The 23,718-nt window shown below is 38.0% G+C and overlaps 1 protein-coding gene across 1 annotated transcript in view; it reads left to right on the top strand.

The window, feature by feature from the left end:
* Positions 1-23,718, top strand: part of Col12a1 (collagen type XII alpha 1 chain) — a 110,174-nt gene that overhangs the window by 34,469 nt on the left and 51,987 nt on the right. Inside the window, exons 14-31 of the mRNA XM_059268274.1 lie at positions 917-1,183; positions 1,553-1,745; positions 2,531-2,652; positions 4,326-4,475; positions 4,560-4,679; positions 4,778-4,942; positions 5,367-5,513; positions 7,901-8,040; positions 8,522-8,651; positions 9,207-9,349; positions 9,645-9,774; positions 13,375-13,511; positions 14,636-14,765; positions 18,358-18,497; positions 19,402-19,534; positions 19,645-19,671; positions 20,790-20,932; positions 23,449-23,578. Of these exons, the coding sequence (XP_059124257.1) occupies positions 917-1,183; positions 1,553-1,745; positions 2,531-2,652; positions 4,326-4,475; positions 4,560-4,679; positions 4,778-4,942; positions 5,367-5,513; positions 7,901-8,040; positions 8,522-8,651; positions 9,207-9,349; positions 9,645-9,774; positions 13,375-13,511; positions 14,636-14,765; positions 18,358-18,497; positions 19,402-19,534; positions 19,645-19,671; positions 20,790-20,932; positions 23,449-23,578 (2,547 nt within the window). The remainder of the gene's footprint in view (positions 1-916; positions 1,184-1,552; positions 1,746-2,530; positions 2,653-4,325; positions 4,476-4,559; positions 4,680-4,777; positions 4,943-5,366; positions 5,514-7,900; positions 8,041-8,521; positions 8,652-9,206; positions 9,350-9,644; positions 9,775-13,374; positions 13,512-14,635; positions 14,766-18,357; positions 18,498-19,401; positions 19,535-19,644; positions 19,672-20,789; positions 20,933-23,448; positions 23,579-23,718) is intronic.

The following is a 23,718-nucleotide window of genomic DNA, read 5'->3' as shown; positions in this document are numbered from 1 at the left end:
AGTATTTTAACAAAGTTTTTTTCCCTTTCTATTTAAAGCTGTTTCGTTATGATTCTTATCCACTGACTGTGAAAATTTCTTTGAAAATCAGGAAAGACAGTTGACTTTGTTTCCTTCAGCTATAGTGCCTTCTAATAGTACTTGTGAGCCTTCCAGTCTTACGACTCTTGCACTGAATTAAATGATGCTGCTGATAAACTCATTATTTGTGAGAAAGGGGATACTGGTTGTTTGAAGGTGTTTGGTGACGTATTCCTGTCAGTTATTCATTATAGTGAAATATTAGTAAAAGAGCTAATTGAGTGATGATATTAGCTACACATTAGATACATGTTAATACACAGTGCATCCTGAAATACTTGATGTGTATGCCTTCATCTGCTAGCCTTTGAGATGTTTTCACCTACTGGAGTTGCCTGCTCTTTTTGTGTTCACAGTCTTGCATGCACGAGGAAATCAGAGATTGGTATCAATCATCCTACCTCTGGCTAGTCATTTACAGACTGTAGCTTCTTCTGAAAAGGCCAGAATAAAATTTCTGACTCTTTATTTTTGATCTTTAGCATTCTTTGTGGTTTTATTACTAGAGGAATTCTTTTCAGATAAAACACAATAAAAATTTAAAACCACATCGTTGGAAATGGATTTTTTCTTTACTAAAGTCTCTAGAATGCAAATAGGAAATCCCTGCAATATGAACTTTCATATTTTAGTATTAACTGGATAAAGCAAAAGCATCCTGCTGAGGCCATGCTGAGATTAGGCTCACATGCCATCACGAACCAGAGAGACTATGATGTTAAGCAAGACATCTGTGTCTACATTTAAGAATCCAGTTTCTTCTTACGTGAAGGAGGGGATTGACAAAAATTGTTTTCTTTTGACATGCTATAGATTAATTTTTTTGTTTCCATAGTATCCCAAGATTCCAAAACCTTAAAAGTGGACGAAGAAACAGAACACACGATGAGAGTTACGTGGAAACCAGCACCAGGGAAAGTCGTTAACTACCGTGTTGTGTATCGCCCTCAAAAGGGAGGGAGACAAATGGTCGCTAAGGTGCCACCCACAGTCACTTCAACAGTGATAAAGAGACTTCAACCCCAGACCACGTATGACATCACAGTTCTCCCGATGTATAAGACAGGAGAAGGAAAGCTCAGGCAAGGATCAGGGACAACAGGTATACAACAGTAATAATTCTAATCATGTCTTTGGGGGAGAAAGTATGGTGCACTTAAAAAGAAAGCTATAGTGTATCTGTTTCACTTGTGAACATTTCAAATTGAATCTGGGGTTGTGCCCAACAGGAACACGATCCTGGATTCAAGGTTCTACACGCTAATATATCAATCTAAGACTCACTTGAATGGTGAGGATTGTGTATGCTGCTCAGATACCACAGTCATTTCTCGGGGCTTTTATTTAACCTGACATCTTGTATTGACATCTGGACTTGACTCTTTATACATATGTATTTTTGTGGGTGCTAATAAAAAACACCTAAGCCTATCTTATTGGTAATATTAAAAAAAACTTTTTAATTTTACAGCTTCTCGATTTAAATCACCAAGAAACCTCAAAACTTCTGACCCAACAATGTCAAGTTTTCGAGTGACTTGGGAGCCTGCTCCTGGGGAAGTGAAAGGTTACAAAGTCACATTCCATCCTACAGGCGATGACAGAAGACTAGGGGAGTTGGTCCTTGGACCATATGACAACACAGTTGTCTTGGAGGAGCTTAGGTAGGAATGAACTATATTTGTGCTAAAAGACTGCATCACTTACGTAAATTAGTAGATTTTACACAAAGAACTACCTCATATCTGTTTGCAGAAACCAGCAAAGAATTAAGCTTGAATGAATAGTTTGTATTTTTAAATAATTTTTGTTATTAAAGTGATCAGGGATAACTTAAAAGAAAAAAGAATACGTGGATTTTAACATGTCCATATCACATAGTTTCATCGCAACTGCAGCCATGTGGAAATGCGTGGCCAGGTAACTCATTCTGAGACACACCCCACCCCCACCCCTACCCCCACTGTGCGGGTGTCCCTGCAATGAGGCATACTGGAGCTCACAGGCCAGAGTCTGAGCTTGTTGCCAGCTGGCAACTTGAGTACATAGGATGAAGGTTAGTGATGCCACTGTTTGATGCTGCCCAGTGCTCAGTACCTGGCAGACACTGAACATTCTTAAACCCTGCCTCTCAGAGGCAGCAGAAGCAAGGCAGCTCCTTCTTCCCCATGCTGAGGGGCATGGGGGGAATGCTGCCTCTGGCAGCCAAGCCAGTCCAGAAATGGTGCTGTAAATCCCCGGAGCTCCCTGGAATGCTCGGTGGCTAGCATCCTGTGATTCCTCACCATCAAGCTGGAATGTGATGGCAACTATTTTTTCTCTTTCTCAATACTGAACATTTTAAGCTTCTCTGGGTAAAGTTTGTTAGTGAAGATGAGTGTCTTTAAGAAGATGAAAACTGCTTCCCTGAGCCCGTGGTCCATACCCACTTTGCACATCACTGTTTCAGGGCAGGCACAACCTATAGAGTCAATGTTTTTGGGATGTTTGATGGAGGAGAAAGTTTACCACTTGTTGGGCAAGAAATGACAACCCTTTCTGACACAACCGTGACACCATTTTTATCCTCTGGTAAGAAATTGAGTTGTATTGCCATAGGAAAATAGTAATATGAAACTGTCTCAAATGTTGTTAGGTTATTAAACAATGATAAGTAATTATAAATTTTCACTACAAATTATTTAAATAATTCACATATTTTATGTTTGAAAAAAACTGCTTCAAGATTTGCAGCTGAGGCTATTTTTGGCTTATCTTTTTCAGTTTTTAATTAATTAAAAACTTATTTAAAAATTAGTTTTTATTAACTGTAACAACAGTAGTTATACTTTCTAATTGTTATTTCTAGTGATACAGTTTTCTTTTGCTATAATAATTACATATTTTTACTTCAGTGGCTTATTTGGGTTGAGAAAGAAGGCTTGACGTATAAAAAAGTGGTCAATCATGACTTGCGAACAAAATTGTAGCACAAGTCCTTTAGACATTCTGCCCCTTGCCGTAATTACAGGCTTGATGTAAATAAATCCAGCATTTAATATAATTAGAGGTGAGAGTAGGAGGTAAAGTTCACTTCTAAACTTTTAAAAACTCATTGGCTGAAACTAGTAAGTCTTAGCATAGGCAGAGATTTTGAAGGTGTAGGTCCTAGGAGCAGTGTTTGGGAGTCTTCCATCTTGGGGAAGGTATTACATAGATGATATTTTGTAATTTGTAGTGTGATGAGCATTACTTAATTTTCTTTCATTTTAAGAGTGATATAAACATGATCTGATAACATTGCAATAAATGGTAATTTTATAGCTGGGGACACAAGCTTCTAGAAAAAAGAGCATTTAAAGTTAGATGTGGATAAAAAAGTCAAATTTTGCTATTTTGCATTGTTTCATTGTTTCTCTTATGATGATATTAACTGACTTATATTTTTATTTTGTAGCTTGTCACTGAGGATATTGGGATTATTTTCTCTTCCCAAAGCACCTTAGCTTTGTATCTGTGTTTGCTTGTTGTCTCTACAGCCCTCAGTTTGTGTATTTCTTTGCATACTTTTCCTAGCTGTCTTCCTCCTTCCTCAATTCTTTGAATGTGCAAACTTTGCTGTCTGATATCTCCAGTAGATGAAAAAGTTTAACAATTAACAATGAATAATATAACAATGTGTTAGATTTTCAAAATGTTTCTTTACTTCATCAAGTTCTGATTTTAAGAGTCATGTGTCGATTCCTTATAACATGTAATAGTTACCTGGCAGCTTAATTATTATAAAGGATACTTTTGGCTCACTGAAACCATTTATAATGTACACATTTAATCAGTCCATTTTATATTTGTTTGCTAATATCTTAAATAGTGAAGAATGCAATATCTTACCTTATATCAAATCCAAATCTTATTCAAATTATTCATATTCATTGTTAGATAGCTATACATTCTCATTTATTATTTTAGGTATTGATTGTGTGAGCCTTTCAAACTGACCATCATGGTTTAATTAAAATCTCTAGGTTCTATGGTCATGGCCAGGAAACATAGTCAAAGATGAAGATTTGCCACGGAAATAATCTTTGGAGAAATTGATTCTTGAGACTGTTATTTTAGATTAATAAATTATAGTTGTGGCTTTCAATTATTAAGCTTAGCTGGTGTGTTGAAATAGACAATGTGGGTGGCAGAGGCTGCCTGCATAGGGAGCAACCTGCAAACTATGTGCTCCTTACTGTCCTATCTCATGATTGCTGTGTTAGGGATGGAGTGTCTCACCAGAGCCGAAGCAGACATTGTGTTGCTGGTGGATGGGTCATGGAGCATCGGCCGCGCAAATTTTCGAACTGTGAGAAATTTCATTTCTCGTATTGTGGAAGTCTTTGAAATTGGTCCCAAGAGAGTACAAATTGGTAGGTTCTGACAATACCGAAGATCTTTGACATTTAATTGTGATCTCTAACACATCCTAACATCCGTGATGTTATTATTTTTAGCTCTCGCTCAGTACAGTGGAGACCCCAGAACAGAGTGGCAGTTAAATGCTCACAGAGACAAGAAGAGTTTATTACAGGCTGTGGCGAATTTACCCTACAAAGGAGGAAATACCCTCACAGGTAAGTCAGGATGCTTTGGTGTGGTTTTGTCATGTGCTTTTGGTCAGGCAGATAGCTGAGAAATGATGTGACTGGTTGTCTTTTAAAAATCCCACTAGGCATGGCTTTGAATTTCATTCGCCAACAGAGCTTCAAGACCCAAGCTGGCATGAGGCCTCGTGCTCGCAAAATTGGAGTTCTCATTACTGATGGAAAATCACAAGATGATGTGGAGGCTCCATCAAAGAAACTCAAGGATGAAGGAGTGGAACTGTTTGCTATCGGTAAGCACTGGAGAAGACGGTGATGCCCTCGGGTGGCGGAAGTGCTGAGGACATGTTTGCAGTTAAACGTGTTATTGGATTACCATACTCACTCAAACCAACAGATGGTAGAATTCTTGACCCTTCCAAACAAAGGTCTAGTGAAAGAGGAATTGAAAGCAACAAAGGGGAAAACTAATATTAATTTTGGAATCCAGCTCTAGTTGTTTTTGGAATGATCAAGACCTTGCTATATCTGAGAAGAATAAAATTATACAATGGGATTTATTTGCCTACAAAAGCCTCTGTGAGTTCCTGTGCTCATGTGCATGTTCCCCAAGACAGGCTCAGTGGTAGAACACTTAGAAAAGGCCTGATGTATTTGCTTCATTCCATTAACTTTTCCTGAAAAGTGCTTTCATTTTGTACTTAACTCTTTTCCAAGGTATTAAGAATGCTGATGAAGTTGAGTTAAAGATGATTGCTACAGATCCAGATGACACCCATGCATACAACGTGGCAGATTTTGAGTCATTATCCAAGATTGTGGATGACCTCACCATCAACTTGTGTAACAGTGTCAAGGGCCCTGGTAAGCTTAGCCAGGTGCTGGTATATCTGGGTGGGGACCTCACTCTGAAATGCTCAGCCACATGAGAGGTTTTTGCCTCCTGGATGCCAGGAGCATCCCCTGAGTTGTGGTGAGTAGATATAGCATTACAATTTATGATGTCTGCATCTGGTACATGGTAAACATTTGAAAGCTTTTGGGAAATTAATTATAAAATTTTGTGCTTGTTACATGTGAAAATTCCTTCCTTTTTATATAGGAAGATTGTGGTAAAACTGCACTTCATTAATTTATCTTGTTTCTGGGAAAGTTAGAATGAGTTTAACCTCACAGAAATAGTAGAAACTAGACTTCTGTAGAATTGTCTTTACTGCTGCCAAATGTCTGCTGGGGGGAACTTCCTAGTTAAGGATCTCTACTTCAGTTCCTTTTTTTAGTGATTTTTTTTTGAGGGGAATGTCACCAAATTAGAAAATGGGTTCCAACTTATTTAAGGATTTATTTAGGTTCAGCTAATGCACAAAAGTGGGAGGAGACAAAAAAGGAAAGTTAATAGACCCCCTTCCTTTCTGGCACAGATCTGCTCTGGAGTGGAGTAGCATCATGTCAGTGCTATATCACACTGATGGCTACACTTTAACAAGTTCACAGATTGGACTTGCTAAATAATGTTTGGTAGCCTCTTCCAGTTCCCTGATGTCTAAGCCTGGGAGAGGAGGCATCTTGTGTCTGCTTTATTTTCTTCAACTGTAGATTGTCAGAGTTGACGCTCTACACGGATCATCCCTGAATGTGAAGGGAAGTTACAATCTTAATGTTGAGACCTTTCTCAATCTCATAATCCTTTTTTACTGGTGACGACATAGCTCCAGAGACGTTACCCAGTTAGGGTCAAATGGTTAGGGATGTTGTGGGGCTTTGAATGAGGTAACCATGGAAAGGGATTAGGGTTTAGAAACAGAATTTCAGAACTGAGTTTGTAGTGACAGGGGAGGGCACAGATGGATTAATATCTGTGCAAACCATAGGATAGGACATGGACAGTACCAACATTGAAGAGCTTTGCAAGAATAATGATACATAAGTCCATGATCCTTAGAATATAAGGACATTTCTCTTAAGCATGTGGGTTGTGTAGAGACAGTCTGTCTTTAAGTTACAATGGTTTCAGAGAAGTCGGATGAATCCAGTAAACAGTGTAGCAGAAATGCTTCACAATGTTTGGGTCCTTGGTTACATTCACATTTTATTTTTCATGTTCCTTCTTGAACTTCTGTCTCCAAACTTTTACAGATTTTCTCTTTTGGATTTTGAACAACAGTCTGACCTTTTCCCTGGAGAAATAGACCAGCTGGGGAGCCAGAATTTGTAGGCTTCTGGCTTTGGGTTAGCTGAGAGAATTGTCTTTTTTTATTCAATTGGAGTGAACTTTGAGTGGGATGAAAACATCTTTTATCTGTTTTTTCTTTTTTTTAATCAACCAAGTAATAGTTGCATTCATTGAAGTTTCCCAGACAGTAAAACTACTTGATAATTTTGCAAGCTTGACTTTGACCCAAGTACAATAAAGGTTAGGCTGCAAAGAGTAGACATACTCACCCAGTTTGGGCTTACAAAGAAACCCAAGGGAGTTTATAAGAAAGTGGTTTGTTGCGCTCAAGGACTTATAGAAGTGACTCCCTTCTCTTTACATTATTATGTGCAACATCGTGCTGTTCACCACAATGTATTTACCATGTCCATTTCTATTGTTATTTTCTAGATACTGTTATTTACTCTCACTTATCCACAGAAACCACAACCATTGGCTATTTTAAAATGGCTATTCTCATATTTAAATATGTTAATATTTTATTCCTTCTTAAATGAAAAATAATTAGATTTTCTTATTACCTACTTAGAACTAAACACATAAGAAGTAAGTGCTCTAAGGAAACTTAACATAGACAAGCAACTAGTATTATCATCATAGAACACAACATGCCTAGAAATGGTAATAGGGTAGTGATCTTGATCTAACTTCAGACAACAGAAAAGTTGAATTGTCTGGACTCAGGTCCCTTCTGCTGACTATGTGGATGGGGTTGAGAGAGGTGAGGGTGCCAGAAATGACTTAGAGGTCTTGGGTCTAGGTGATGTTTTAACTAGTAGTTTCATAAAGAACAAGAGATCATGTTTAAAGGACAATAAACTCGAGTTTGAATCTTCTGAGTCTAAGGAACGCTTTGATCATTTGTTCAGAGAGGTCAATGGGCAATGGGCCTCTGTATAGATTCATTACCCTCTTCCCGTGTGAAAGAAAGGCTGTAAAAACTTCTGTGCAGGTCAGTGCCATTTCAATCTAATTTCATACTTCACCCCCTTGCTGCAGAAATGAAAGAGGGTGTACACTTTATCTCCGCATGCAGGTGACTTGGAAGCGCCATCTAACTTAGTTATTTCTGAGAGGACTCACCGTTCTTTTCGAGTGAGCTGGACACCTCCTTCTGACAGTGTGGACAGATACAAGGTGGAATATTACCCTGTTTCTGGAGGAAAGCGCCAGGAGGTGAGCAGATGACACGGAAGCACTCTTTCTTCATGAGTGCCTCTCATTAGAGCTCAGAGGAAAACGTTGGGTGGGGGCCAACAGATGAATGAATAATGGTACCCTCTGTTCCTCTCGAGGCAGGCACTTCTCTTTGAACTTCATTAAAGGGAAACAGCTTATTTTTTAAAAATGTTCTTAATACCGCAGAATATCAGTATGAGTTTTCAAACAAGTTAATTGATCCATAAGTTTGGACTAGACTCATAAAGTTGACAAGAGACTCTTCCTAAGGATGATGAATTTCACTAGTTTTACAAATAGATGATGGTAGCTGGGGAAATAAGTTACGTTATCACCTGAGATCTCTCTGTAATCTAGTCATTTCTCAGAATAGAGGGCAAGGCCTCCTGAGATGCCTTCTAAACTTCCTGCAGACAGCTGTTTAGAGGTCTAGCATGACGAATGGAGCTGACTGTTACTCCTTTTCTTTTCCCTCCAGTTTTATGTGAGTCGACTAGAAACAAGCACAGTGCTGAAAGATCTGAAGCCCGAGACTGAGTATGTGGTGAATGTGTACTCTGTGGTTGAGGATGAGTACAGCGAACCTCTGAAGGGCACTGAGAAAACCCGTAAGTCACATGGGAAATGGCCACAAGGATATAACCCCCCATTATTTAATTTCCAAGATAAAGAGGTCAGGGCACATGGGAGATTTTTGCCAGCCTTTGACAAATCCTCTATGTTCCAGACATTGATATGTGAAACTTACATCTTAAGTATGTTTTCTTTTTTCTTTCTGTTTTTTTAAAGGAAGAATGAAGTGAAATTATATGTTGGTAACTTCTGTCTGAAGTTCTATGACTAAAGAATAAAAATAGTTAGCTTAGTGATGTTCCAGAAAGAGGGATTAAAGTCTCAGAAAGTTTATCTATTTTGGCTTTCATATGGTTTCATTGGAATGCCATTTGCAATCTGAACTTTCAGCGTTTTCCTCTTTTGAATAGCTGGAATGTGAGGACCAAGTACAGTGAACACAGACGTTGGGTCTTTATGGGTAGAGGGAGCTATAGTAGATCATGAATTTCTCAAGCAACACATTCTCTGTTGAGCATATATGTAATCAATGAAATAGGAAACATTTGTTTGAATGGACTCAATCGATGTCTGCTTTTGTGTTTTCATAGTGCCAGTCCCTGTAGTTAGCCTGAATATTTATGACGTTGGCCCCACCACCATGCATGTGCAATGGCAGCCTGTGGGAGGAGCTACTGGCTATACTGTGTCATACCAACCAGTTAGAGCCCCTGAAGCAACAAAACCCAAAGAGGTGAGAGATGTCTGTTTCTTAACCACTCGGCTTTTCTCTCAAATTTATAGATTCACAGTCCTAAAGAACCAATTTATAATGCTATACCCCAAACCAAAATAGAAATGAGGTTTATGACCTGTAACCCATTTTTTTTAAACATTGGCATGAAAGAAAAAAAATCCAGTTTTTTTTTTTTTTAACATAAAAGCTGTGTTCTAATCTAGTGGTTACTAACAGGCTTCTGCTGCATCTCCCAATAAGTGGAAGCATTTGACTCAAATGTCTTATTTCCCTCTGGCATTTCCTTGTGCAGATGCGTGTGGGGCCAACAGTGAATGACGTGCAGCTGACTGGCCTCCTTCCTAACACAGAATATGAGGTCACTGTCCAGGCTGTCCTGCATGACCTCACTAGTGAACCTGCCAAAGCTCGGGAAGTCACGTGTAAGATGTTGCTGGCTTTCTTTCCTTTATTATTGCTGTTAAACTTAACATTTGTTGGAATACTTCCATGTGATGTTAGTGATAGTTTGACAATTAATGTACAATTATAGTTATTATTTTTTAGTTAATATATGAAATAATGGGTGTAATTGTGACATTCCATATATTTATACTATGTACTTTTCTTACATTTGTCCTTTTACTACTGCTCTGTCCCCTTTCCTCTCTCCTTCTTTATTCCTCCAAGTAGAACTCTTTCTGATATTATATATTCTGTCATGACATGCCATGTCAGGATCAATCAATCAGTCAGTCAATCTATCTGTCCTTACATCCATCTATCTTTCTTTCTATGTTTAATGAGCCTTATATTGAGACATATCTTATAATCAGCAGAGTTTTAGAGTTGCTCTGGGCAATGTGCTAATCAAGGCCTAGATATGAAATAATACTGCATGTTTTAATCCATGAAGTACAGTGTGTAAGATACATGAGACCAGGACTATTGTATGACTATAGTTTGGAGAAGGATATTTAGGTTAAGTTCAGGCATTTTGAGTTTTTGTTGAAGTGGAAACTGGCACCAAGTATGTCAAGTAATCAGTCCACTCAATCCTACAACACATTGATCACATACTATATCCCAGTCATCAGGTTTGGAGTTGGGGATATGCCACTGAATGATATAAAGCAGTGTGTAGAGGCCTTTTCTTGGTCTACAGTTATTCTATGTGTTGTTCAGTGTCTTAGACTGATGGCTTTTTCCCCTGAGGGTTTAATAAATTCCCTTCCTTGAGACATGTGCTTTTTTTTGCTTGAAGTATATATATATCTCCCAGAAATTTTTGCCATATATGACTTAAATTTAGTGCTCCTTAGCCTACCCTTCTAAGGAAATTGAAGAAGGAACTTCAGGGGAAAAAGATATTGAGGAAACATAAACATCATGTGGCAGAGAAAAGAAAGAGCTTGGCAATATAAATTTATTAACAACTTACAGAGATTTAGTACTTTTATGTGTTAGATCCAAACCAGGGATGGAGGTTTTGTGGATGTGGTTAGTGATACATGAGAGGGTGGGATTCTGTTCAGATTGGAAACACATGTTCTGAGGTGGCTGGGAAGAGAATGGTCCAGTGGGCAGCTAGAAGGAGGTACATTCATTATAACAAGAGAAAATTAAAAATAAATAAATAAATGAATAAATAAATAAATAAATAAAGCCAAGGGTGATTGTAGCTAGAGTTTTCCTGCCTGGCCCACAGTCAGGACAAATCTCTCTCACCTGCCAGTCCCACAGCCGCTCAGACCCGACCAAGTAAACACAGAGATTTATATTGCTTACAAACTGTATGGCCGTGGCAGGCTTCTTGCTAACTTTTCTTACAGCTTAAATTAATCCATTTCTATAAATCTATACCTTGCCACGTAGCTCGTGGCTTACCAGCATCTTCACATGCTGTTTGTCATCATGGCAGCTGGCAGTGTCTCTCTGACTCAGCCTTCCACTTCCCAGCTTTATTCTCCTCCTTGTCCCGCCTATACTTCCTGCCTGGCCACTGGCCAATCAGTGATTTATTTATTGACCAATCAGCAACACTTCTGACATACAGACCATCCCACAGCAGGTGGTAGTGCACAACTTTAATCCCAGCACTCAGGAGGCAGATCAGGTAGATTACTGTGCATTCAAAGACTAGCCAGGCTTACGTAATGAGTTTCAGGATAGCCAAGGTTATGTAGAAAGATCCTGTGATAAAAAACAAAGAAATTTTCTTTTGTTCATTATCTTCTCCTTTTTTAAAGGTAATAATTTGTTCAATTTGGCAAAATTTTATCATTTATATTTTCTTCCAACCATCTAGGTAAATATGGCAGTTCTTACAAGCTTAGTGGGTACCTAACATTGGCCAATTTTAATTTTAATTCTCATAACTATTTTTATATAGCACCCCCTATAATATTCTCTTTTATTAATCCTTTGAGAAATGTATGCAGCGTATTTTAATCATATTCAGACCTTAATGTCTCTTAGATCCACTTCCCTTCTCTACTCACCCAACTCTGTGTTTGGTTTTCCTTTTTGAACCCATTGGATCCAATCTGTGCTGCCTATGTCCTCTTGGGCATATGGGCATTCAACGAAGCACAGTCAGTACACCAAGGTCCACTCACTTAAAGAAAATTGACACACTCTCTCTCCCAGAAGGTTTCAATTGCCAACGGCTACTTAGCAGGGGTGAGACTTCCTGCCCACCTCCAATCTCCATGCTGGATTTTGTCTGGCTTGAACTTGCACAAGTCTTGTGCATGCGGTCACAATTCCTGTCAGTTCATGTGTACAACTGCCCTGTTGAGTTTGGAGAATACTGTTACCTTGTAGTCATCCACCATATCTAGCTCTTAAAAGCTTTCTGTCTGCTTTTCTCAAGTTATTTCTGAGACTTAGGAGGGGAGGTTGTAATACAGATACTGTTTAGGGCATAATCTCTCATTCTGTACATCTTGACCAGTTGTGGATCTCTGTGTTAATCACCATCTACTGCAGAAAGAAGCTTCTCTGGTGATGGCTGAGAGATGCATTACTCTATGGATACAATGATAAGTCATCAGGAGTTGATTTACTATTATATTTATTTATCAGAGTAATATTAGTAAGGTCCATCTATCACCTATGGACCTGCTCAGTTACAGGTTGTTGGCTTTGGTAATGGTTGTGATGAGTATGTATTTCATCTTGTGGAGCAGGACAAATCAACTCAGAAAGTAGTTGGTTACTACCATGGCGTTCATGCCACTATTGTATCAGTGAGCATATCTTGCCAGGCCAGTCATTATTGTAGCCTTCAGGGTTCACAGTTATGTAAGAATGATGGTTTTTCTTTCTGGTAGTGTATATAACCCCTTCTAGCACTATGAAAGCTAATCAAAAGGGATTCAGTTTTTAGGTCACTACCAGCCTGACTTATCCATGTTCTATGATTCAGGTATGTGGTGTCTTCAGGAATAGGGTCTTAAAGACAAGTTCTGAAAAGTAATCAAGAGAGCTTCTGTAACATCCTTAAGGGAGCACACCTTGATTGATTTCATTTTCAGTATTAACTTATTTAAATATCTGAAGACATATAAATGGTGAATTTATGATTCATTATGGTTGAGCAGCAAGCAATTTAACTAGACTGGGAGATTATTATGTAAACAAGAAGTTAGCAGTGCAACAAAAGCATATATCCTATTTCTAAAAAACCTTCTAGAGAATAAAGCAACTCTGTCTGGTTAAAATGGTATTTCTATTATCATATTAAAAATCAAGCCTGACATGGTGGTGTATGCCTTTAATCTCAGAACTTGGGAGGCAGAGGCAGGCAGATCTTTAAGTTTGAGACCAGCCTAGTCTACAGAGCAAGTTCCAGGACCGACAGGACTACACAAAGAAATCCTGTTTTGAAAAACAAAAAAAACAACAACCCCAAAACCAAAGCAAAACAACAACAACCCCCTAGCTACACTCTTCAAGCAATTTCCTGGAGGCTTGTTTAAATGCTGAAGACTCTATGGTGGAGACTTCACATCTGGTTCTAACATCTTGTGCTTCTTCAGTACCCTTACCCAAACCTCAGGATGTGAAACTGCGTGATGTGACTCATAGCACCATGAATGTCATCTGGGAACCTGTGCTTGGAAAAGTTCGTAAATACATTGTTAGATACAAAACTCCAGAAGAGGAGTTCAAAGAGGTAGGTTGGAGATGAGAAAAAAAATACGGAAATAGTTGTTTTCCTGCAAGGCTTAACAAAATAACTTTATCAGGGGTAGATAGATGATAGCGTGTTTTGAATACTTGTCACTTTGTTAATGAAAGACGGAAATTTTGTGTGGTTAAAACATGCTTTTGAAAATCAGTAATATATTGGACTGTGTTAGATTTAGTTTGGAAATGTTCTGCTGTGTGATGTTAATCTCAAAAACATCATCCCTTAGTAGATAAAGAGTTATAGAATCCATGTGGTATTTCCTTCCCATCTGGTTGCCTTATATGGTGCTCTCTAGTGTATGAATGACTAAAAATGCCAGATGTTCTAAAAATATAAAGTGGTGAGAAGATGCAGCACAGAGGGAAGCGAGCATGTTAGATAATGATAAGATGACACAGCAGGGCAGGTCAGAGAGAAAGGAGGAACAGGCTGTTAGAGTGCTATGCCTTTTGGACTGATCTTTTTTGAGGTGATGTCGGGGTGCACAGCTTTTTGTACTGCAGTGTGATTCAAAGTGGGAGCAAAATGAGACGGCTTCCTAGGAAGATGGGCTTTAAAATTGGGTTAAAAATTGGGTGTGCTTGAGGGAGTTTTAATGGCAGAATTCTAGAGGCATCTTTGAAACCAAACTTTCACTCCTTTGTATGTATTTGTCATTTATGTATTGCACAAAAGTGAACTTATATGTCTGTGTACATTTATTTCATTTTGGGTTTCCATTTCAAATGGATTTAATGACCAGGGGGCCTCACAAAGTTCTTGCACACAAGAAGTGAGATATATATATATATATATATATATATATATATATATATATATATATATAAAAGACAATGACATTAAAAGATGTAGATAAAAAAAAGGTTTCGTTGCTTGCTATAAGCATTCATTACTTGCCTGAAAATGAGGTCATCATGACTCCAGTACATATATTTTTTCTGGAAACATTTAAGTTGTGCCCATGCTTTGGGTTCTTATGCAAATTGAAAATTCTACTTTTTTGGAGTCATGATTCTTCTGTTCTTGTGCTGAGAGCTCTAGTAAGCATCTGAGAGACCAAAGCAAATCCTTTAAAGAGTAGTACCACTGCTTTCTTCCTGTTACAGGTGGAGGTGGACAGATCAAGGGCCAGTACCACTCTCAAAGACCTCTCCTCTCAAACCCCGTATACAGTGAGCGTTTCTGCAGTGTATGATGAGGGTGAATCTCCTCCGTCGAGTGCTTATGAGACAACCCGTGAGTTGTGCCGTTTTATGGACGCATAGGAAATATTTAACATTCTTGCAAATATCTACTTACTAGGACATTCCGTTTCTAATGCTCTTTGTCCGGCATTTAATGATGCTAGGGTTTGTAGATTATTTTCTCTGATTTTCTTCTTATGTAAAATGCTATTGGACAGTAAATATCAGCCTCTTTCCCTTCAGCAGTTCACAATTCAGTTGTCAAGATAAAAGATTAGTGGAGAGTCTCAGGGTCATGGTAAGATCAGGTGAGTGGGACTGAGAATGTGCAGTCAGACCCCAGAAGAGGGGAGGTAGCCTTGGTGGCAGCATGGTACAGAGACACAGGATAACCTTCTGGGACCCTCCTTCCTTGTTCCATTCTGCTCTAAGTTCTGTGGATGTCAGATTTTTGCTGCTTTGGTATTTCTGCAGTTTTGAACTTAGTTATTATGCCTGCTTTTCCTTTTCTAGTTACTGGATTCCTCCAGTTCCTTCCCAATGAAAGCAGAGAATTTTATTTTGTATTTCTCGCTCCTGTAATTTAATTATTTAACCCAGTGCTAAGCATATAATGATCTAATCAAGTGCTCCACTTATAATAACTTAATCACAATATTGATTAAAATGAAACCTGAGAGCCAGTAGTATCCTAATCAAATAACAGGAGCCTCGCATGTAGTTTAAAAATCTCCAACATCTGCTTTAATAAAACATAAAGTGACACATAAAATTAATAAATGATTTTATTCAAGCCACAAAATGATAAAATATATCATTTCAATGCTTCAGCATAATTGTAATAAGGTATTTCACATTTTCTGTAAAAATTCTTATATTTTTTTTATTTACAACATATCTTAGTTCAGACTAGCCACACTAACTTCTGAATAGCCACATGTGGCTAGTGTCTTCCATAGAACAGCACAAGTCTAGAGAATCTAAATAGCTTTCTGGGCTTCATGAGTAATCTACTGGTGGGACTGGCGCTAAGGCCTGGACCTTTTGTAGAGGCCAGGGTCCAGAATCTTTGCCTCTGATACAGTAAGAGGGCTAGCTACTGCCCCGAACCCAAGTACAGCTGCTTTGTGGATGCCTGTCTGTCTATATTTGATCAGAGTATTTTGTCAAATGTCACAACCCATTCCATAATTCAGGTATGCACATTTCTCTCTCTTTTTAAACTTTGCTAGTTTGTTATGATGTGAAATCTTGTAGTCATTTTGATTGTCTTCTTGCTGTCAGCTCTTATCTGGTAAAAATCATTGATAGAGAAGAAGATGACATGGTGAGTAGACTAGACAGCTCTGTATATACAATAGATAAAAAGAGAGGAAAGTCAGGAAATAGATAATTCAGTAATGAAATTTATGCTTTCCATGCATTCTTTCAAAAACTAAGATTTTAAATTTCAATAGCTCTAAAGTTGAGATTAATAGTTGAGTTGTTTTGAGTTGTACTGTGGAAGTGGTACCACTCTCTTTATTTCCATGGTCCTTTTTATTCCATTATTAGAACAAACTTTGGATGGATTTGTGTTTACTCATATAAAGCTGGCTTTGATTACCAGGAGATATGATTGATGTTGAGAGTTCAGGAGTGGTGGAAGGCATTTCTGATGTGCAGAAGTTTTCTTTTTCTTTTTCTTTTTGTTTATTGTTTTTGATTTTTTGAGGTCCCCTTTGTCAATTGTTGGCATTATTTCCTGAGTGACTAGATGCTATTCAGAAAGTCCTTGCCTATGCCTAACATCTTGAAATGTTTCCTCTACTCTTTAATCTAACACTTTCAGATCTTATATTAAGGCCTTTGATTCATTTGGGATTGAATTTTTTCCAGGATGTGAAATAGGGATTTAGTTTCATTCTTCGACATGTGGATATGTAGTTTATTTAGCACTGTTTGTTCAGTACATTGTCTTTGCTTGAGTGTATACTTTTGAAATCAAATGAGTGTAGCTGTATATGTTTATATCTGGGTTCTCTATTCCATTAAACTGTATGTGTCTTTTTTTTTAAACTAGTGCCATGCTGTCCTTGATACTATGGCTCTGTAGTATAACTTGAAATCCTGTATTCGGTATCTCCAGTGTTCTTTTTTGCTCAGGATTGCTTTTGCTATCTGGGTATTTAATTTTTTTTTCTATTCCTGTGAAGAATGGCACTGGAAGTTTGACTGAGATTCTATTTGATTTGTAGATAACTTTTGGTAAGATAGCCATTTTCTCAATGTAAATTCTTTAAATGCGTAAATATGATAGGTCTTTCCACATTCTAGTGTCTTCTTTAATTTCTTTCTTCAGCCTTTCAATATTTTCATTATTGAGGTCTTTTATATCCTTGACTAGCTGGAATGTAGCCAATTTAATCATGGTCAATGATCTTTTTGATGTGTCCTTGAATTTGTTTTGGAAGTGTTTTATTAATAAGTTTTACATCTATGTTCACCAGGAATTTTGGACTATAGTTTTTTTTTATTTTTTTATGTATTTATTCAGTTTTGGGATCAGGGTAATACTGGCTTTGTTACAAGAGTTTGGTAGCATATATTCCCTTTTATTATTTTTTTAATGGAATATTTTGAGAATCATTGATGTTAGGGTTTTTGTTTTGTTTTATTCTGTTTATTTGTTATTTGGTCTGATAAAATTCAGCAGTGAATATATATCTGAGTCTGGAATTTGATTTTGAGACAGGGTTTCCCTATATAGCACTGGCTTGTCTGGAACTTTTGATGTAGACCAGGCTGTCCTGGAACTCAGAGATATCTGCTTGTCTCTTTCTCCTGTGTTAGAATTAAAGACATGAGCTACTGTGCCCAACCTGAATTTTTTCTATAAATATTTTCTTTATTCTTTGAGAATTTCATAGATGGATACAATTTATTTTGATTATATACATTCTCTACCTCTTCCTTCCAACTCCTACAGGACCTGCTCTGGCATACATAAATACACCTCCCAACATTTTACTATTTTTTAAATTGTGGTTTCAATACTGTTGCTTGTGGATCTGTTTAAGCTGTTGTTTATTTTTGGTAGGTCATATCCATCTAAAAATCCATCATGTCTTCTAGATCTTCCAGTTTACTGGAATATTGGTTTTTAATATATGTCTCAATGATTTACTGAATTTCAGTGATATCTGTTGTGTTGTTTCTAAGATGAAATACCTCTTAATCTCAGCCCTTGGATCTCTGGGGTTACTGATGGACTGATTGAGGCCCATGAGCTGTCTAATTGCATGACACAGTTTGATCTCTGTATATTGTTGCTACAATAGATCCTCAAAGTACTGGAGATACAAAAACTTTGGGAACTATTGAAATAGAAGAGTATTACTAAACAATAATTTAAAAGGTCATCATTTTAGTAGACCTATGTTTCAGTAACATGCATTTTACATATTTTAGTAACCTATGCATTATAACCATACACTGCTCATCCTATGTTATTTTTCAAATTGGCTAAGCTGGTAAAATATTTCATTCTAATGCTTCATATTTTGTTAGGTCTTACCATATCCTTTAAAATAAAACATTTTAATCATATTAAGTTGATTTTATAGTTTCCATTGAAACATGGATTCTTGCCTTTTCTATGATAGGGCCTGTTCCAGCACCAACAAACCTACAGTTTACTGAAGTAACACCAGAGAGTTTCAGGGGAACTTGGGACCATGGAGCTTCAGATGTGTCTCTCTATAGAATAACCTGGGCACCTGTTGAAAACCCAGATAAGATGGAGGTAATGTTAGCTCTCTGTCTCTCTCTTCTGTCTCATTTTGTTTCCATTTGCTTCTAGGGAAGCATGGCTAAGATATATATTACTTCTGTGTATCAGTTACTTTTGTTGTTGTGATAAAATACCATGGCCAATGTAACTTATGGAAGGAAGAGTTGATTTGGGCTTAACATTCCAGAGGATAAGAATCCTTTGTGGTGAGGAAGCAGCAGACATGCAGCCAAAATAGGAAGCTGAAGGTTTGCTGACAATCAAGTATTCAAGTACCTGAGCGTATAGGGGATGTTTCTCATCCAAAGCACTACATTCTGTTACAGATAAACTTCATTTTTTTTAAGTTCTGATTTTTTATTAAGAACTTTTTTATTCATTTTACATACCAATCAAAGATCCCCCTCTTCCCTCCTCCTGTCCCTCCAGCCTTCCCCCTCCCAACCCATCCCCCATTTCCTCCTACAAGAAGGTAAGTCCTCCCATGGGGAGGTACATCTAGTAGAGGCAGGTTCAAACCCCTTCCGCTGCCTCAAGGCTATGAGAAGTGTCCTATCATAGGTAGTGGGTTCCAAAAAGCCTGGTCCTGCAACAGGGATGGATTCTGATCCTACTGCCATGGGGCCCCTTAAGCAGATCAAACTACACACCTGTCTCGCTATGCACAATGCCTAGTCCAGTCCCATGTGGGCTCCACAGCTGTTGATGTGAATTTCGTGAGTTCCCACTAGTTTAGTTTGGCTGTCTCTGTAGGTTTCCTCTACAGATAAATATCATTTTTGACTGGTGGCTTTGGGCTCATGTCCTAGAACAGCAGGAATATTTACCTAAAGATGTCAGCACAATGTCATTGGGTATGCATAATATAAATGGATTATTAATTTAGAGTGTATATGTTTTTTCCTCTTTGCCTAAGACCATCGTAAACGGAGATGAAAATACCTTGGTGTTTGAAAATCTGAACCCCAACACTCTGTATGAAGTTTCCATTACTGCCATCTATCCTGATGAATCTGAAAGTGATGACCTGAGTGGCAGTGAGCGCACACGTAGGTGTTTAACTTTCAAATAGGATCTTGATAGTTTGAAGCTAAATGTTAAGAAACAAAGCTACGTTAGCTATATCACTAATGTTTCTACAAATTCTGTTCTCTTTTAGTGCGTTTGATACCCTTAACAACACAAGGTAAGACATTAACCTACCAGACTGAATGAAAAAAGGCATAAATTATCAAATAGGGCCATAAAGTGCATTGTGAACAAACCTTCTGCATCTTAATTGTAAGGTGTTTTTTTTTTTTTTTTTTTTTTTTTTTTTTTTTTTTTTTTTTTTCCGAAACCAACCTTTCTTGAGATACTTACTTTTTTTTGTTACTTGTTGAAGAGTGTATGAGTCAGCTTGGGCTTCCATAACAAAATGCTAGATGGCATGGTATAAGCAGCAAACATTTACATACCTATAACTCTAGAGAACAGAAGCCAGATTTTGTGCTGCAGGCCTGTAATCCCAGTTGCTTGGGAGGCTGAGGAGGAGGAATATGAGTCCAATGCCAATCTGGCCAATTTAGTGAGACCCTGAATCATAATACAAAAGTATAAAGGTTAGGCAAGATGACTCTGTAGGTTAGGGTGCTTGCCATCAAGCCTGGCAGCCTTAGTTCAAGCTCCAGTATTGACTGAATGGAAGGAGAAAATTGACTTCTCCAGATTGTCCTCTGATCTCCACATATAAGATGTGGCAGGTGTGTGCTCTGCCCCAAACAAATAAAAACAAATAACATAACAAAATATCAGCACTTGCCTAGTATCTGCATGATCCTACCTTTAATCTCTAGCACCACTCAAAATAGTCTGGAGAATAGGAAGTTCAAGAGCAAGACAAGATGGCAGCCAATTCTTGGGGAAGGGTTTGTACTCATCTTCTCATTGTGTTGTTACATGGCAGAGAGAAAATGAGTTCTCTTTCTCATGCCTCCTTTTGTAAGGGCTAATTTCATTTGAGTGACCCCCTTTCATGACATCATCTTCGAAAGCGCCAATTGCAAATTCTGCCATATTGAGTGTTAGGGCTTCGTGATACAAGATGACAAAGTTTGGGAGGAACTAACACATTCAGTCCATACCAAATAGCCATTTAATATTCAGTGACCATATTATTGGCTTAAAGTTAATTCTAAACTCAATGGTATGTAACCCTCTTGATTTCCTTGGAAACTATACAGGTTTTTTTGTTTGTTTGGTTTTGGTTTTTGGCAAAAGGAGGGCTTGTTCTATGTGTTTAATATGTTCTCAACAATCTTTCAGCTCCAAAAAGTGGTCCACGGAACCTTCAGGTGTACAATGCCACATCTAACAGCTTGACTGTTAAGTGGGATCCTGCTAGTGGTCGTGTGCAGAAATACAGAATCACACATCAGCCTTCCACAGGAGAAGGCAATGAACAAACGGTAATTCATTTTGTGAATATTTAAGTTGGAACTATTCTGCCTGCTGCTCTTCAGCTGTTTCCCCTGAATGTTTACAGTATTAACCTTGTTAGGGAATGTAGGATTTCCTGTTTTGTATAGAATCATTTGAGCCTAGCTGGCCCTCCCTCTGGAGTGCATGATGGAGACATGCAGAATGCTCTGGTGAGACCTGATAGTTGCTCTTCATAGTAAGTACATATTAGTCATGTGCCCAAGTAGCATAATGGTATCTAGAAAGTTTTTGAGTCTATGTAGATATTCAATATTTCTGATTATATCAGATCTATTTTTTCCCTATCTAGAAGCCCACTGACCTAATTAAAAATATTTACAAAATGGAGGTCTGTAGTTGGTTGTTTTTACTCTTTGCTCTTTACTCTTTGGGGGCCTACCCTTCAGCTCCCAAATAAATACACAGAGATTTATTATTACTTATAAATGCTTGGTCTTATCCTGGCTTATTTCTAGCTAGCTTTTCTCAACTTAAATTATCCTGTATACCTTATGCCTCTGGGTTTTTACCTTTTTCTATTTCTGTATATCTTTTCTTTCTTTCTTATTCCATGTCTGGATGTGTGGCTGACCCCTGGTATCTTCTTTCTTTCCCCTTTTCTCCTCTTCTTTCTCTTCTTCTCATATTTATTCTCTCTGCCTGGCAGCCCTGCCTATTTCTCTCTCCTACATAGCTATTGGCCATTCAGATCTTTATTAGACCAATCAGGTGTTTTAGGCAGGCAAAGTAACTCAGCTTCACAGAGTTAAACAAATGCAACATAAAAGAATGTAACACATCTTTGCATCACTACACAAATATTCCACAGCATGAAAGAATGTAACACATCTTCAACTAATATTCCACAACAGAGGTCCTTGCAAAAGATAACACTGGGAACTCAGCTGTCATCTTTAATATCCCAGACCTCCCTTATTCAATAGAACCTTTGTCTGTTACTCTTATTTAATTTAGCTGCTTGTCTGGGATTCCACCAGCTTTGCCTTTTACGAAGTGCACTTTATCCTAAGTCAGGAAGCATCATAATTTTATACAGATATGGTTATATTTTCTGATTTATTTTCAAATGTCTTTTTTTGGTGAGCTCTAGAACTTTGCCGGCTTTTGGCAGGGGCATGGGCTATATTATTTCCTCATATAAACTCATAGAGAGACAATTTTTGAATGTTTAATCACTAATTGTGTTAAGCTCAAGCAAATAGATCATATCTTTTACCAGTTTAGAAACTTAGTAGAGCTGAGGTTGGCAGTGGATAAATGTATGTAGTAAGGGGCGCTGGCAAATGAACTTAGCTAGACCACCTATGTGCCAGTCCCATTTGAATACCAGTCTTTGAAATAATCAAAGCAACAAATCACTAATTCTGGGCTTATTGGAAAGTTGGATGGGCGATATAAGTAGACACCCATTTCCTTCCTTATAAGATTAGTTTTCCTAAAGAAGTCTTTCCAACCTGCTACATATCAAAGTTTTATAAACATGGCTTCTACCTGTCCTCATCTCTTTCTCCCACAGCCTCTGATAGTAGATGGTTTGAAATGAGCCACTGTAACTCAGTTTCTTCATATTGAAGACAACTACAGCGATCCACAGAGTCCCCCCCACCCCCACCCCCTCTGCCTAGAACTCAGACTGTTTGAGTGAATGGGTACTAAGTTGGAAACATCTGTTAGTGCTAATACATCCAGCCATTTTCATGAGCACTCACTGTGGGCAGCATGCCATTTTCGTGCCATTTTCATGTGATTTTAATTACTATGGCATAAACATCTGAATTCAGTAGACTGTTAACAAATCGTACAAATTTTCTTTCAACAAGATAGCAAGACGGCCTTGAGCAATGAATAAAAAAACTTCAGACTCCATAATTGGAGGAAATTGAGACACTTCATACCTCATGGCTTGTATCACGGAGATCACTGGGAACCCCTGCCTGAGTGTGGCTTGGCGAGGGATCTGGTCACGTCGTTCACACAGCTAATGCTGTTAGAATGGCAGTGTTTGGGGGAAACACCAAGAGCTTTAGATCCTTTGCCGAATCATTTTAATGTGTTTCTAGAGCAAATAAAAAACATCTGTAAAATAACAAGAATAATACCGAACGGTGAGGAGCCTCTAAAATTATGCAGTTTTTTTGGTATCTTAAAGACCGTTTGTAACTCATTTATGATTAATGCTGTGTTTTTGGGAAGAGTTCTGTGAAATGTGTTTTGGATGAAAGTTTGCCATGCTGGCTGCTAGCAAGTTGAAATACCTTTTTGAGGTCTCCAGTTTAAAGCTTGGAATTCTTTTCATGACTCAAGACACATATTCTACATTTAAAATTATGCTGTGATATATAGTTTAAGGCTTCATTGTGGGTCATGGTTTCAGAACTTGGCAAGGGTCTCAAATAGTTCCCCCAGAGAAAGAGCTGTGTTTAATAAACTGGTGAGTTGGAAAGTGTAAGGCTGATGCTTACCAAGAAGTGTTTTCCTGAAGACCACAGTAGGAGGGCGGCAGAACAGCGTGGTCCTGCAGAAACTGAAGCCTGACACTCCGTACACTATCACCGTGTCCTCCCAGTATCCTGATGGTGAAGGCGGCCGGATGACCGGAAGGGGCAAGACCAGTAAGTGCAGCTTCTTAATAATCACCGTGAATGAAATCACATCTTCTAGAAACACAGAAAACAGAACGTCTTATTGATTTTTCAAAAGTTTAAGTTTAAGAAATTTTAAGAACATTTTTCATTGAAATAGAGTTACATCA

This window comes from Peromyscus eremicus, chromosome 7 (genome assembly GCF_949786415.1).
Source record: "Peromyscus eremicus chromosome 7, PerEre_H2_v1, whole genome shotgun sequence".
Classification (NCBI taxonomy): domain Eukaryota; kingdom Metazoa; phylum Chordata; class Mammalia; order Rodentia; family Cricetidae; genus Peromyscus; species Peromyscus eremicus.
This window is presented reverse-complemented; position numbering and strand designations above follow the sequence as displayed.